At 41.6% G+C, this 13,587-nt stretch overlaps 1 protein-coding gene across 6 annotated transcripts in view; it reads left to right on the top strand.

Moving 5' to 3' along the window:
* The window catches only part of ACO1 (aconitase 1), a 38,471-nt gene that overhangs the window by 12,962 nt on the left and 11,922 nt on the right, over window positions 1-13,587 (top strand). For 4 of the 6 annotated variants that reach the window (XM_075019564.1, XM_075019567.1, XM_075019568.1 and 1 more), the window contains exons 3-10: window positions 32-200; window positions 1,610-1,747; window positions 3,742-3,811; window positions 3,920-4,103; window positions 9,532-9,671; window positions 10,653-10,824; window positions 11,298-11,398; window positions 12,443-12,559. In XM_075019564.1, coding sequence (XP_074875665.1) covers window positions 32-200; window positions 1,610-1,747; window positions 3,742-3,811; window positions 3,920-4,103; window positions 9,532-9,671; window positions 10,653-10,824; window positions 11,298-11,398; window positions 12,443-12,559 — 1,091 coding nt within the window. The remainder of the gene's footprint in view (window positions 1-31; window positions 201-1,609; window positions 1,748-3,741; window positions 3,812-3,919; window positions 4,104-9,531; window positions 9,672-10,652; window positions 10,825-11,297; window positions 11,399-12,442; window positions 12,560-13,587) is intronic. The other 2 variants (XM_075019570.1, XM_075019569.1) reach the window with 1 other exon arrangement.

Raw genomic sequence — 13,587 nt, 5'->3', positions numbered from 1 at the left:
TGAATTTGTTTCTTGCCTCTTACCCATGCAGCACGCCTGCCGTTTTCTATTCGAGTCCTCTTGGAAGCAGCAATCCGTAACTGTGATGAGTTCCTAGTGAAGAAGGGAGATGTTGAGAATATTCTCAACTGGAAAGTGGTGCAACACAAGAATGTTGAAGTGCCATTTAAGCCTGCAAGAGTTATTCTGCAAGACTTCACGTGAGTCTGATGCTCTCCAAAGCTAGGAAGAGGGGCTCTTGAAAGTGCAGCAATGCTCAGCTTGGTGTGGAGGGGTGAGCTGAGGGAAAGAAGAGCAGTGAAATGTTTGGAAAGACATTTTTCAGCTTTCCTGGATGTCATGCTACAGACAACACTTGGAGAGGCAAACACTCATGATAAAAGCATTAAATGAAGTGTGTCTGGGATCAAGAAATAAATATCGTTATGAAACTCTTCAAAACAGAGGGGAAAAAAATGGGATAGATAAATTGCATCCAAATGAGTGAATTCAGGATGAGGTATCTCTCACTGCTTTGGGCTGCTCTTGCAGAAACACAGTGTTCTCAGTGGGTTACTGAATGATGGCACATCCTTACGAGCACATCACAGATAGCTCTTTTTGTCTTAGTAGCCAGCAAAATCAGATAGGCTGGTATGCAGGAAGGTTTCCCAAACTGATTGAAAAAAAATGTCATGGTGGTACTTACCCCTGTAGAAGCTGAGAATGGGGCATATAAACATAGAGGAAAAAGGTCTGTTAGCTTTATTCTGAGTCACTTGAAGTTCAAGGGCTTGCAGGATTGTCACAAGATACGTGAGAAGGCAGAAACATGAATGTTGGCCCATAGCCTGAAAACGTGCTGTTTGAGTGTCATTTGTGAAATAAGGTCTTTTCTCAGTGGTGAGTACAAGATTTTGTTAGTAAAGATGAATAGTACACCTTATTTCTGCCTTTCATGTTTGTTCAGTGATCTGGCAGGGCAGTTAAATCCACTTCTGAAAATACAGTTATTCTGCAAAGGTGTTTTGCAGTCATGTCCTTTGTAATCTGAGAAGTCTGATGCCTTGTTCTGCCAGTTTCACTTGAAGTGTGGAAGGTATCAAACAGCCCTGATTATGGAGAAGGTTCTCTTGTGCTTTGCAAAACTTCAGAGATGACCCTTGACTTAAAATAAGCTAAATAAACATAGCAGAGAATCAAAGAAAGGACATTGTCTTTTTCCCCCTCCCCCCTTCTTTTTAAACAGACTGGGGAGGAGACAGAGGAACGGAGCAAAAGGAAGAGAAACCAGTTCAAGGTCCCAAAGGAATGCTGACTAGGACTAAGTTTCCAGATTCCCAGCCAAGCATGTTAAACAGCTTCTGTTTCTTGATGAATTTTGGTTTTAGCATTTCATTCTTACAGTGCTCAGGATATACAGTTCTCTCCCTTCTTCTCTTCTGACTTTGTCTTTCCAAGGGTACTGTCTCTGCTCTAGAGTAATGATCCCAAGACTCAGGGTAAGGCTGTGGCTTGCTTTTTGTGGGGCAGTAGGTGTCTATTCTCCATCTCAGGATCTCAGTTGTGTTTGTTTTGTTTTTTTTCTTTTCCAAATTGTTTCACCTTGTCTATTTCTCTTCTGTTTTAGTGGAGTGCCTGCCGTGGTTGACTTTGCTGCAATGCGTGATGCTGTGAAGAAACTTGGTGGGGACCCTGAAAAAATCAATCCTATCTGTCCTGCTGATCTAGTGATAGATCACTCCATCCAGGTTGATTTTAACAGGCGGTAAGGATACAAAATAACTTACTTAATGGTAGTAAGCTGGATCCAGTTGCTGATAATAAAGGTAGTTCTATTGGTGATACTCCTAGCATTTGGACTGTAACATCCTAGACTCTAAGAAGTGTTTAAGTTAGGGTGTTGTATCAGTTGCTGTGAATTAGATGGAGGAATTTTGTTTTTCCTGTGGTGCATCTCTCAGCAGCGCAAGCCTGGACTGAATGTTAACAGAAACAGGCTCAGTCCAGACCTGTGGTGATCGTAATTTTCCATAATAATACTGCATTATTATTAGTTGTTCAGAAATAGCTTTTTTCCACATGCACTTTTTGGACCCTGTAGGGCTTCTTGGAAAGGACAAGTAAGAATGTCTCCTTTCTTCCTTATTTATATAAGAATAGACATGAGCTGCCCTAGCCCAGCTCTGAGGAACTGTTTGCTAGTTCAGTGCCTCCATGCAGAAGAGCACAAGGCACTAATTAATATGGTCCCTATAAGTTCAGGAAGGAAACATAATGCTATTCAATCCTCAGCATGCTACAGAAAGATGAGCACTCACTAGACCCACAATAAAATAAAAGACCTCTGCATAGGGGTCCTTCTACCCTCTATGGTATCTAAACATGGGCCTACAGAACTACTTTTCCAAACAGATCCTGCAATTACATGTTTCTCAGTGGTTTCCTTCCATGTTCCAAACTCCTGAAGTTTTTTGGTCTGCAGTTACCTTGCCTGCTGAAATACGCTGTTTATTGTCCTCTATAGAAGACAGTTTTGAAGCAGGCCACTTAAGTTATAGCATTGCAAAGAAGAATATTCCTAGAAAGTGGAAATTAAAGAGCACTTTCTCAGTACTAATATTTAGAGGCTTCTTTAGAATAAAAATACGGAACTTCTGAGCAGATATGCATTGTGAAGCCTGCTTCATAGAAGAATGTTGCCAGACAGTTTTCAAATATAACTTTTTTCTTGTTTTTTTTTTAGCTGTAGACTAGTAAGGATACAAATTCTCACTGATGCCATTTCATAGCTGGTAGGGGAGAAAAAGGGCCAAAAAATTTTTACCTATGTAACTGTTGAAAATCAACTCCCTTTAACTTTTTTCTAGAGATGCTGTATCTATTCTTAATCTTAACATAACACTAAGCAGTTTAGGAACAGATGCAAAATTAGAAATAATTGTCTAAAGACTGACCTCTGGGGTAATGGGTGTTCTAGCACTAATCTATTAAACTAGAAACCTAACGTTTCTTAATTTGCCTCACATTTTTTAAGATCTTTCAGAAACAGTCTCTTTCTTTGTGAACAAGATATGATTTCATCTCTACCATAGAACAAAATCAATTGTTATGATTCTGTTTCTGTATTATTTTAATAACATTCATTTTATGTTATCAGTAGTATCTGGGACTTCACTTAGATAATTTTTTGCTAATTACTTTTTCTCACAGCCTTATTTTATTTCTATTAGGCTCATGTATATATGGAAAGAACATTGGCGAGCCCTATGCTTCAGTTCTTTCAAACTCTTCAGGCCTAAGTTAGGCAGCTGATTCAAGTGAAGAGTTTGTTAGCCCTGTCTGCTTTGAAACACAGGGGCTTCAGGCAGCACTGCATCATCAGTGATAATCTCTTTTAAACTGAAGTTGCAGGGCAGTTGTGTACTGGTTGCTTCTGATTTAGGTGTTAGGAACTTCACATTGCTCTAAAAAGTAGTGTAGCTATTCTGAAGCTACAAGTTTTATGCCTGTCACATATATAATATGCAGATTAGCACTCACATTTGAACCAGACTTCAGGTATTATCTCTTAAGACTTCTTAAATCCTTTTAATTGGTTGCCTGCAGTTCACACCTGCAGTGAGATTGAAAATATGAGATTGATCAGCATTAACATTAGCTAATAACTCTTCTTTTCTTTCAAACTTTGGGTGTACCTGACCAGACATAAATTTCAGGTGGATACTTTTGGTTCTGACAGCTGATTATTTTCACTTGCAGATCAGATAGCTTGAAAAAAAATCAGGACCTGGAATTTGAAAGGAACAAGGAAAGGTTTGAATTCCTAAAGGTACCGAAAGAATTAATTCTATTTGCATGGAGAAAAGTGCAATGAACAAAAGTTCTTCCAGTACTCATGTGCATTGAAAATTTTTTACTCCAATTCCTTCTGTTTCAGTGGGGCTCTCAGGCTTTTAAAAATATGAGGATTATTCCGCCAGGCTCTGGGATCATCCACCAAGTGAACTTGGAGTACTTGGCAAGAGTGGTGATGGATCAGGATGGCTACTACTATCCAGACAGTGTGGTGGGCACTGACTCGCACACCACCATGATAGACGGTTTGGGAGTGCTTGGCTGGGGTACGTGCAGTAGTGTATTGTGAATAGTCTGTTGGCTGACTAAGCTCTATTTCAGACTTTGGTGAGTTGACCCTGGCTGGCAGATTAGCACCCACCCAGTCACTCACTCATTCTGCCAGCAGAATAGGGGAAGAGAATTGGAAGGGAAATGCAAGAAAAAACTCATGGGTCAAGACAAAGGCAGTTTAATAAGTGAAGGGGGTGGGGGGAAGGAAACGAAAGCAAGTGATGCAAAGACAATCAGTCACCACCTCCCAGCAGCACACCAAAGCCCAATCTGTCCCTGGGCAATGGCTACTTTGGAAAAATTCCCCCCGCATCCCAATTTTAATCCTGAGCGTGATGTTATGTGGCATGGACTATCTCTCTGTTCAGTTTGGGTCAGCTGTCCTGGCTCTGTCCCCTCCCAGTGTCTTACCCACCCCAGCTTATTTGCTGAGGGGCAGTTGACCTGTGTCAGCACTGCTCAGCAATAGCTAAAACATTGGTGTGTTATTGTTGTGTTTCAGCCCAGCCGGTAACAAAGCACCATGAGGCACTCGCTCACTCCTCCCCCCCCCAGCCCGGGTGGGATGAGGAGAAAATATAAAGAAAAGCTTATGGGTCAAGACAAGGACATGGAGGGATCACTCACCACTTATGGTCATGGGCAAAAGACAGGCTCAACTTGGGGAAGAAACAAAATCAGTTTAATGTACTACAAATCAAATCAAAACAAGGATAATGAGAAGTAAAACAAAATCTTTATTCCCCCCACCCATCCCTCCTCCCGGCTCAACTCCACTCCCGATTTTCTCCGCCTCCTGGGGAATGGAGGTTGCAGTTATCTGTGCTGCTCCTTCCTCCTCAGGGTGTTACCTGATCAGAAAGTAACTCCTGAAACACACAAAGTATGTTTAAAGAGGAGGCATTGCTTAATTCTGCTTAGGGTGCAAGGTGGAAGATTTCCACAAATCAAGCACACCTACTGAGATTTTCAGTCTGTACTTATATAGTTAAAACACCACGCCTATCTAATACATATGTTCCACCTAACTATTGCATATTCATTATGTGGAGCAAGCCTAATGTGTTGTTGTCTTGAGCAATCATCCCAGAGTCTTCTATGCCTGCTCGAGGGTCTCTGGTGGGCTTCAGGGGGTCTTCGGTGGTCGTTTGGGGAAGAATACCCCTACTCCTTTTGTCCTTTTATGGGCATGTGTCATCTGAGGACACCAGGTTCTTTGCTTCTCTCTGCCAGCCCATCCTTTCTCAATGCCGAAGGAGGATGTATGTCCTTAATTAGCAAGTCTGTGACTCTTTAAGCATCCTCTATTGTAAGTAGAATCTTAAACTAGATAAGCTTTACCTTGAGTACACATAATCTAAACAGTCCTTGAATAGCAAACATACCACACTTCTCATGTTTTAGTTTTTTTTTCTTTAAACTATCACCGCCTTCTTATTTGTTAATCAGTCTTTTGAAGGCTTAAGGCAAGACCCCGCTGCCAAAAACCCCGCCACACAAACCCAAAACAGTTACCAACACTGGTTTGGTCACAAATCTAAAACATGGCACTGTATGGGCTGCTGTAAAGAAAAGTTACTTCTGTGCCAGCCAGACACAGTACACAGACTAACCCCAAATTCAAGGAACCTAATAAGGTCTTTTACAGTTATTTAAAGCTTTTTAACTAAGCTCATTGTTCTGGTAACAGTCTTAGATAATTTCTGGTGCATGTATTGTTGGGTTTGGTTTTTTCTTTTATATATTTTCAATTCTGCATTTAAATCACAAGGAAGCAGACAAGGAAAATCATAAATAAGACTTCTGGAAGCATCTTAGTCATTGGGGAAGGCAAGGGAGTTGAAGCATCACTGAACATCCATTTGTTCCTTAGTCACTTAGCTACTTTCAAAGTGTTGCCTTATCAAAAAGTACTGCAAATTGTCTATTAGTCTGAAGATGCTGAAAGTTAAATCTGAGTTAAATACAGCCAGAGAGGCCATTGTCAAAACCAGCACTATGAAGTATGTTTCAATACCAGTAGTCTGCAGAATGCTTGTTAAAGAAATAAATACAAATAATTCCTTTTTTTTGCTTGTAGCGGTAAACTGCAGTGTTTGAATTATTGACTAAATAAGTAGGTATGAAGTGAAAGTATTGGCAATCATCCCACACATGGTAGCAAAAACTTCAGTTGAGCTTTTTATCTTCCTCCGATATGGTGATAGGAGCCCTATTGAAACAGATATCTTACAAATACAGAAGACACTGTGTTTTTAAACAGCATTTGCTAGTTGTTCACAAAGATGCTTGTCAAGTTCTGAATACCACATGTGATAGAAGTAGCACATTGTGTTTTTTCTACCCTGCCTATACTACTGTAGCAATATTGGTCGATTGAGACTTTCTGTCAAGGTTGCAGGAATTCCTGCTGGCTTGGAATACAAAGGTAAACAAGTTCACTTTATTTTAAACCATGACATCTTTGGGATAAGAAATGTCTCTTTTATTCTATATTTGGTTGCACCTTCCACATGAAACTGTCATTGAGAGGTTGTTGCAACACCAATTGCTGCTTGGAAGAGTGTGTCTGTAAACGTAGCCTTTTTTTTTCTCCAGGATTTGAAAAGTATGGCTGGGCATGGTCCATACCATACGTGCTCAAAGCGCATGTTCTTGGATCCAGCATTTCTTGCTAATGGCTGGTAATGCTGAACTTGCTTCATGCCTGTCTGTGGTAGCCTGTCAGTCATGTCGACTAACTTGACTGTTTAAAAATGATTCAACACCTAGTGAAAGGAGTCACATAATTTGATCTGTCACAGAATTACCTTTTTAATTAACATAGGTATATCATTTTGCATAAAATAAATTGGAAATAATTTTTCAGAACCATTATTAGATTAAGTGGGAAAAAGGATACAAGTAGTGGTTTGGCATACATAAGCAACTATTAGAGGCAATTTGTTTTAGCTCACTATTAATTAAGCTAAACAAAGGGTAGAAGGGACTTTCTACAGGCAAAAAGTTATCAAACTGCTGCCTAATGCCAAATTGCTAGTAAACATCATGGGTTTTAGATTGCATATGACTATGATATCTTAATACTTTATATTATTAAATTAGCAAAATGAAGTAGTCACTTGAATTGCATTTCTCTAATACTGAAGGTGTGCTTACACAGAGGTTCTTATCTGCACATGCCCAAGACCTGTTGAAACTTAACAGATGTAAGGAAGATATTTCTGTCTTAACAAGTAGCTTTTCTGTTAGTGTTTGTATTGGGTTTGAGTGGCAAGGTTTTGGTATCAGGGTGGCTACAGGTGTGGCTTCTCTGAGAAGCTGCTGGAAGCTTCCCCCATGTCCGACAGAGCCAATGCCAGCTGGCTCCAAGTCGGACCCACCGCTAGCCAAGGCTGAGCCCATCAGTGACGGTGGTAGTGCCTGAGGGATAACAGATTTAAGAAGGGAAAAAAAAGTTGCTGTGGAACAGAAACTGCAGCCAGGGAGAGTATCGAGAATATGTGAGAGAAACGGCTCTGCAGACACCAAAGTCAGTGAAAAGGTCAGCATAGCACCTCTCCTCATTGGCTTCTCTATCACTTGGAGAAGGAAGTTGTCATCAACGCATTGCAAGAACCTCCTGGATTGCTTATGCCCTGCTGTGTTGTCCCTCCAACAGGTATTGGGGTGATTGAAGTCCAGAGCTTGTGAATGTGAGGCTTCTCCTATCTGTCTATAGAGGGCTTGGTCTTCCTGGTTGGGTGGCCTGTAGCAGACCCCCACTATAATGTCACCTGTCCCTGCTCTCCCTTTAATCCTGACCCATAAGCTCTCAGGATTAAATAAAGATGAACTTCTTACAAGGGCATGTAGTGATAGGACAAGGGGTAATGGCTTTAAACTGAAAGAAGGGAGATTTAGATTAGATGTAAGGTAGAAGTTCTTCACTGTGAGGGTGGTGAGGCACTGGAACGGGTTTCTCAGAGAGGCTGTGGATGCCCCATCCCTGGAAGCGTTCAAAGTCAGGTTGGATGGGGCTTTGAGCAATGTGGTCTAGTGGAATGTGTCCCTGCCCATGGCAGGGGTGTTAGAACTAGATGATCTTTAAGGTGTCTTCCAACCTAAACCATGCTGATTCTATCTATGAAGAAGGAGGGGGAAGAGGTGCTTCAGGCACTGGAGCAGAGAATCCCCTGCAGCCTGTGGGGAAGACTATGGTCACGCAGGCTGTCTCCCTGCAGCCTGTGGAGGTCCACAGGGGAACAGATATCCAGCTGCAACCCGTGGGAAGCCCACGCTGGAGCAGGCTCCTGGCAGGACCTGTGGAGAGAGGAGCCCATGCTGGAGCAGGTTTTCTGGCAGGACTTGTGACCCCATGGGGTATCCATGCTTGAGCAGTCTGTTCCTGAAGGACTGCAGCCCTTGGAAGGGACCCATGCTGGAGCAGTTAATGAAGAACTGCAGCCTGTGGGAAGGACTCAGGTTGGAGAAGTTGATGGAGGACTGTCTCCTGTGGGAGGGACCCCACACTGGAGCAGGAGTGTGAGGAGTCCTGCTGCTGAGCAGGAGGGATCGGCAGAGACAACGTGTGACGAACTGACCGCAACCTCCATTCCCTGTCCCCCTCTGCCACTACGGGGGAGGAGGTAAAGAAAATCAGGAGTGGAGTTGAGCTGGGAAGAAGGGAGAGGTGTGGGGAAAGGTGTTCTAAGATTTGATTTTATTTCTCATTATCCTACACCAATTTGATTGGTAATAAATTAAATTAATTTTCCCCAAGTCAAGCCTGTTTTCTCCGTGATGGTAATTGGCGAGTGATCTCTCCCTGGCCTTATCTCGACCCGTGAGCTTTTTGTTATATTTTCTCTCCCCTGTCCAGCTCAGCGGGGGAGTGATAGAGCAGCCTTGGTAGGCACCTGATGTCCAGCCAGGGTCAACCCAGCACAGTATTCTTTAGAACAGTCTATACTCTTGACTCTAACAATCCTTCCTTCAAAATAACTTTTAAGATTTTGGTGACCAATAGTCATGGTCTGCATGCATTTCACTCACAGCACACCATGTACAATGCCATGTCAGTCGTTCTTTGTTTATGCATTGCATGTTTAAGTCATTAAATAAAACTTTTACATCTGTTATTGTAAAAGTCATGCTTCCTCAGAGTAAGTTACTTAGATTTATCTAATATCCCTAATATTCCCCATTAGGCTAAGGAACAAGGATGAAAGTATGAAATGGAAAGAAATTTAAAAGCTCATTGCAGAAACTGAAGCAAGATAAGTGCCTCTTAGCAGAAGGCTAAGCTCTTTGGCTGTCTGCCTTCTCTCCCCTTTCACACCTTAAATAGAGTAGTCATCAGTCAATTGTACTTCATGGGTTTCTCTCTGACACGTTACTATCTCTGTGAATAGTTGGGTTGTATACTCCTATTGCATACAGGTGTCGGTGGCATTGAAGCAGAAGCAGTGATGTTGGGTCAGCCAATCAGCATGGTGCTTCCTGAGGTGGTTGGCTATAAGCTGCTAGGAAACCCTCAGCCTCTGGTAACATCCACGGACATTGTGCTCACCGTTACCAAGGTAATGAACATGTCTGCTGTTTTGCCATTAGTGCTGGAAGCTACGCATATTCTGTAGGACAGAGCCACTGTATTGCATGCTTAGGAGCCCTGTGTGTGCTTCCATGTAGTCATTTTGGACCTTTTTTAAGCTTTGTCGCTCTTTGTGGGTTGGAATCAGCTGCCCAAGGACAACTGCAAATTTGCTAGGCAAATCTGTTTCCCAGAAGCCAGACAAAATAGAACGGAGAGCTGGCATCTTATGGCCTGTTCCAATCCACATGTGCAGACCTGTTTTGGAACAGCAGTGCTTGTAAAAGGATCTTTTTTTCTCTCCTGCCTCAAAAGAAACAGATTACTTTCTTTTTTGAAGTCCCCACTTAAAATAAGGCAATATAAAATCTGAAAACAGTAAGTCCTGCAGCCTGATATCTTTGATCTGCAGGTTTGGCTCACATGTCATATGTTCGTAATATATTTATTCACTCTGTGGATTGTGGCTGAATTAAGAGTATTACTGGGTCAGCATTAATGTCGTCGGAGGTCAGAAAACTGGTACACATGTTCATAATGGGATGCTGTCTCTAGAGAGAACCTCCACATGGAGAAAGACAATGGTTTTTATGAGTTCATCCAGATGTTGTGTGTGTTCAGTTATTTACAGTTTGATTCACATACTTGTGCAGTTGTTTCTTCCTGTTTCCCCATCTTCCCGGGTTTGCTGGCTAAAGACTCCACACTGTTCTCCTCTCTTTAGAACGTCAGGTTGAGAAAAATACAATTGTTCTAAGATAGAGTCTAGTTTAAATGAGTGTAAGAGGAAGTTTAGAAGGAATACATCCCTTATATCTGTGTCCTCATCTTCATGATTTAGTTTACTAAAGCTTCCTGGTTTCAAGGGGCTACAGAAACCCTCGGAAAGGTTTCTCTGAAGTCTAAAGCTGGATTTTATAACATACATTTGACACTTAGCAATGACACAGGCACTGTATTTTTATAACAGCACCTTCGTCAAGTTGGAGTCGTGGGTAAATTCGTGGAGTTTTTTGGTCCAGGTGTAGCCCAGCTGTCAATTGCTGACCGAGCCACCATTGCCAATATGTGTCCAGAGTATGGAGCAACAGCTGCCTATTTCCCAGTGGATGATATTAGCATTGGGTACCTGATACAAACTGGTGAGTGTAAGAGGAGACCATGAGTTAAAGGTGTAATTGAAATGAAGGACTACGGGTCTATATGGTGTAGTCAGCAATGGGGTTGAATCAGGTGGAGCCTTCTGAGCTTGAGTGCTTTTTTTGTCCATACTTGCTTAGTCAGGCTGTGTGTGGCTCTTAGTCTCCATGTTTAGGAAGAGCCAAAGTTTAGACTGTTTCACAGCCAACTGCCTGCTTAGCCCTGCCTGAACCTAGCTTGTGTAGATGACAGAAGCAGGAACCTAAGTTTTTGTTGTCCAAAAGCCACCAAGTCTGCTCAATCGCTTTGTTTTTAGTGAGTCTCTAATATTTGTGCTGAAAGGTCTTGTAGTGTAATGTACAGTGTGAACAGTGAAGTAGCCTGTTACATGGGGGTTTTTTTCCTTTTTCTGTGACATGGTAGTTCCTCAGTTTTGTTTGCATTTTGTTTTTGCTGTATCTGGCTTTCACCTTAGGCCGTGATAAAGAGAAAGTTATGTGCACAAAAAAGTATCTTGAGGCTGTGGGAATGCTAAGAGATTTCAAGAACTCCTCTCAGGATCCGGACTTCACACAGGTTAGAAACTACTCTGTTTTCTGGCTCCTTGCTGTATGCCCTGCTCTATTTTAATGTGACAATTGTCTGTTTTTTCACAAAAACTAAGAAATAGTCAGGGAATTCCTTATCCTTTGGCTTGGTCCACACAGCTGTCTTAGGGCCTAGTGGAATAAGTCAGCTGGCTCTCCAGGTGTGAAAACTTGGGCATAGGTATAGATTGGCTCTCAGTTGAGCTCTAGCTGGTGCAGATTCTGCAATTTGATCCATGTGGTTTTGAGAAGTCCAGTCCAGACTCAAACGCAGCTATGAAGATACTGCAGATGTTTTCTGTGTAAGCCTTGTCCCAGTTTTACCCTTGTTCTGTTTGGCAACATCTTTTACTCTATGAATTGGGACACTTAGAAGCTCTGTGTGGTAACCGCAGACCACACAAGCAATTTTCTGTGCAAGAAAATCAAGATCTTACTCTGTGTTCAGGAAACTCAAGAATACTCCTGGTTTTCTCTACAGTAAGAATTTATCTTGTAACTTATGTTCAGATTTGCATGATTATTCAAAAACTTTAGTAAATATGGAAAGATGCAGCACACTATAAAATCAAAGTTGAAACATGGGTGAGGAACAGGAAAATATGATAATCTCTGTTTCATAATAGACTGAACTTTTCCCTAAGGCCAAGATAAATAGTCTTGCTTTGGTTTATGCCAGTACCAGGATTTCTTCACATCATTGTTTTCTGAGAAGCACCCTGCTGCAAGCATGTGAAAGGACATAATTCTCAAAATCATCTATATTGTTTAGATGCTTTAGTCACACATTGAGTTTTCAATATCAGGGATGCTTTTGAGAGCCATACCTGGGAGCTGGCAGGGTCTAAAACTAGAACTGTTCCTTTTCTTCTGATCTTTTCCTTCTCTTATGTCTTTGATAATTTCTGCAAACAAACATAAAGATGTGCAGACTTAGCCTTGGTTCAACAGCAGGAGTAAGCATACCTGTGGCTTAACTGGCTTCAACTGGTCATGCAGTGCTGAACCACTCTCTGTTTCTCTTACTGAATAGGTTGTTGAGTTGGATCTCCATACTGTTGTGCCTTGCTGCAGTGGACCAAAAAGACCTCAGGACAAAGTTGCTGTGTCAGATATGAAGAAGGACTTTGAGACTTGTCTGGGAGCCAAGGTAGGGTCTAGGAACATTTGGGCATACAAACTAATGCATGCTTCTAGAAGTTGTTTGGTGTTCAGGAACTACATTCTCGGGTTAATTTGTGTGTTGTTTGTTTGCCTATTGAAAAGTAAATGAGGATGTTTGAATGCAGTTTAGAAGATGACCCCCCAAATGGGTGGTTTAAAATTGGGGTGATACTCCTCTCACATGAAGGTATTCATGTCCTGTTGATGTAGTAGTTCCTTCTGATTTTAGATCAGTCTTAGGCCTAACACAGTTTCAACATACACTAGGGATTTCTGAACTAGCCACGATGGGTGGTGTTAGTAGAGTGGACCAAGTAGCTGCTGCACTGAGCTCTGTGCTAACTACCCAGCTCTTCAGCTTTCCAAGCCGGTTAGGCCCTGAGCTCCACAACATAGTTTCTCATTCAGTACTGAATCTATTCAGCAGATCAGAACTGCACATGTCTCTGTGACTCTTTGTTGGTGGTGGTAAAGACAGAAAGAAAAAAGACTTATTCTGTACATCATCCAGTCAAAAATGGTCATTGAAAAAAGAGCAAGACTTTAATTTTAATATGCCCAGACACTTAAGTTCCCAAAATCAGTTTGAATCCTTATCTGTGATACAGTGACCACCCTTGTTAAAGGCAGTACAGAATTCTAGTGATGTAAATCAAGAAACTTAAACTACAGCAATTCCCAATAATTATTGTTTTGTTACATATTCGAAGCTCTGTTAAATGACCTTATGCTTTCAGATCTTTAAGCGTAATTTTTCATGGTGTGAACAGTGCCTTCTTGCTCTTTTTTTTTTTTTTTTTTTTTTTTTTAAACTATCAGGCTTTTGCCTCTCAAGTCAACTCTTAGTATAAGTTTGAGCTGTTTCATTGATATTCATGGCTTAAAAATCTTATGTGTTACAGCTAAAATCTCAGGACTAGATTGTGTAACAAGACTGTATGTGATCAGGAATCTGGAGCATATGGGAGTAAGAAGCATCTGAGCAGTCTGAAGGATATATTCATGCAGGAAGAA

The sequence above is a fragment of the Buteo buteo genome, chromosome Z (genome assembly GCF_964188355.1).
Source record: "Buteo buteo chromosome Z, bButBut1.hap1.1, whole genome shotgun sequence".
NCBI lineage: Eukaryota > Metazoa > Chordata > Aves > Accipitriformes > Accipitridae > Buteo > Buteo buteo.
This window is presented reverse-complemented; position numbering and strand designations above follow the sequence as displayed.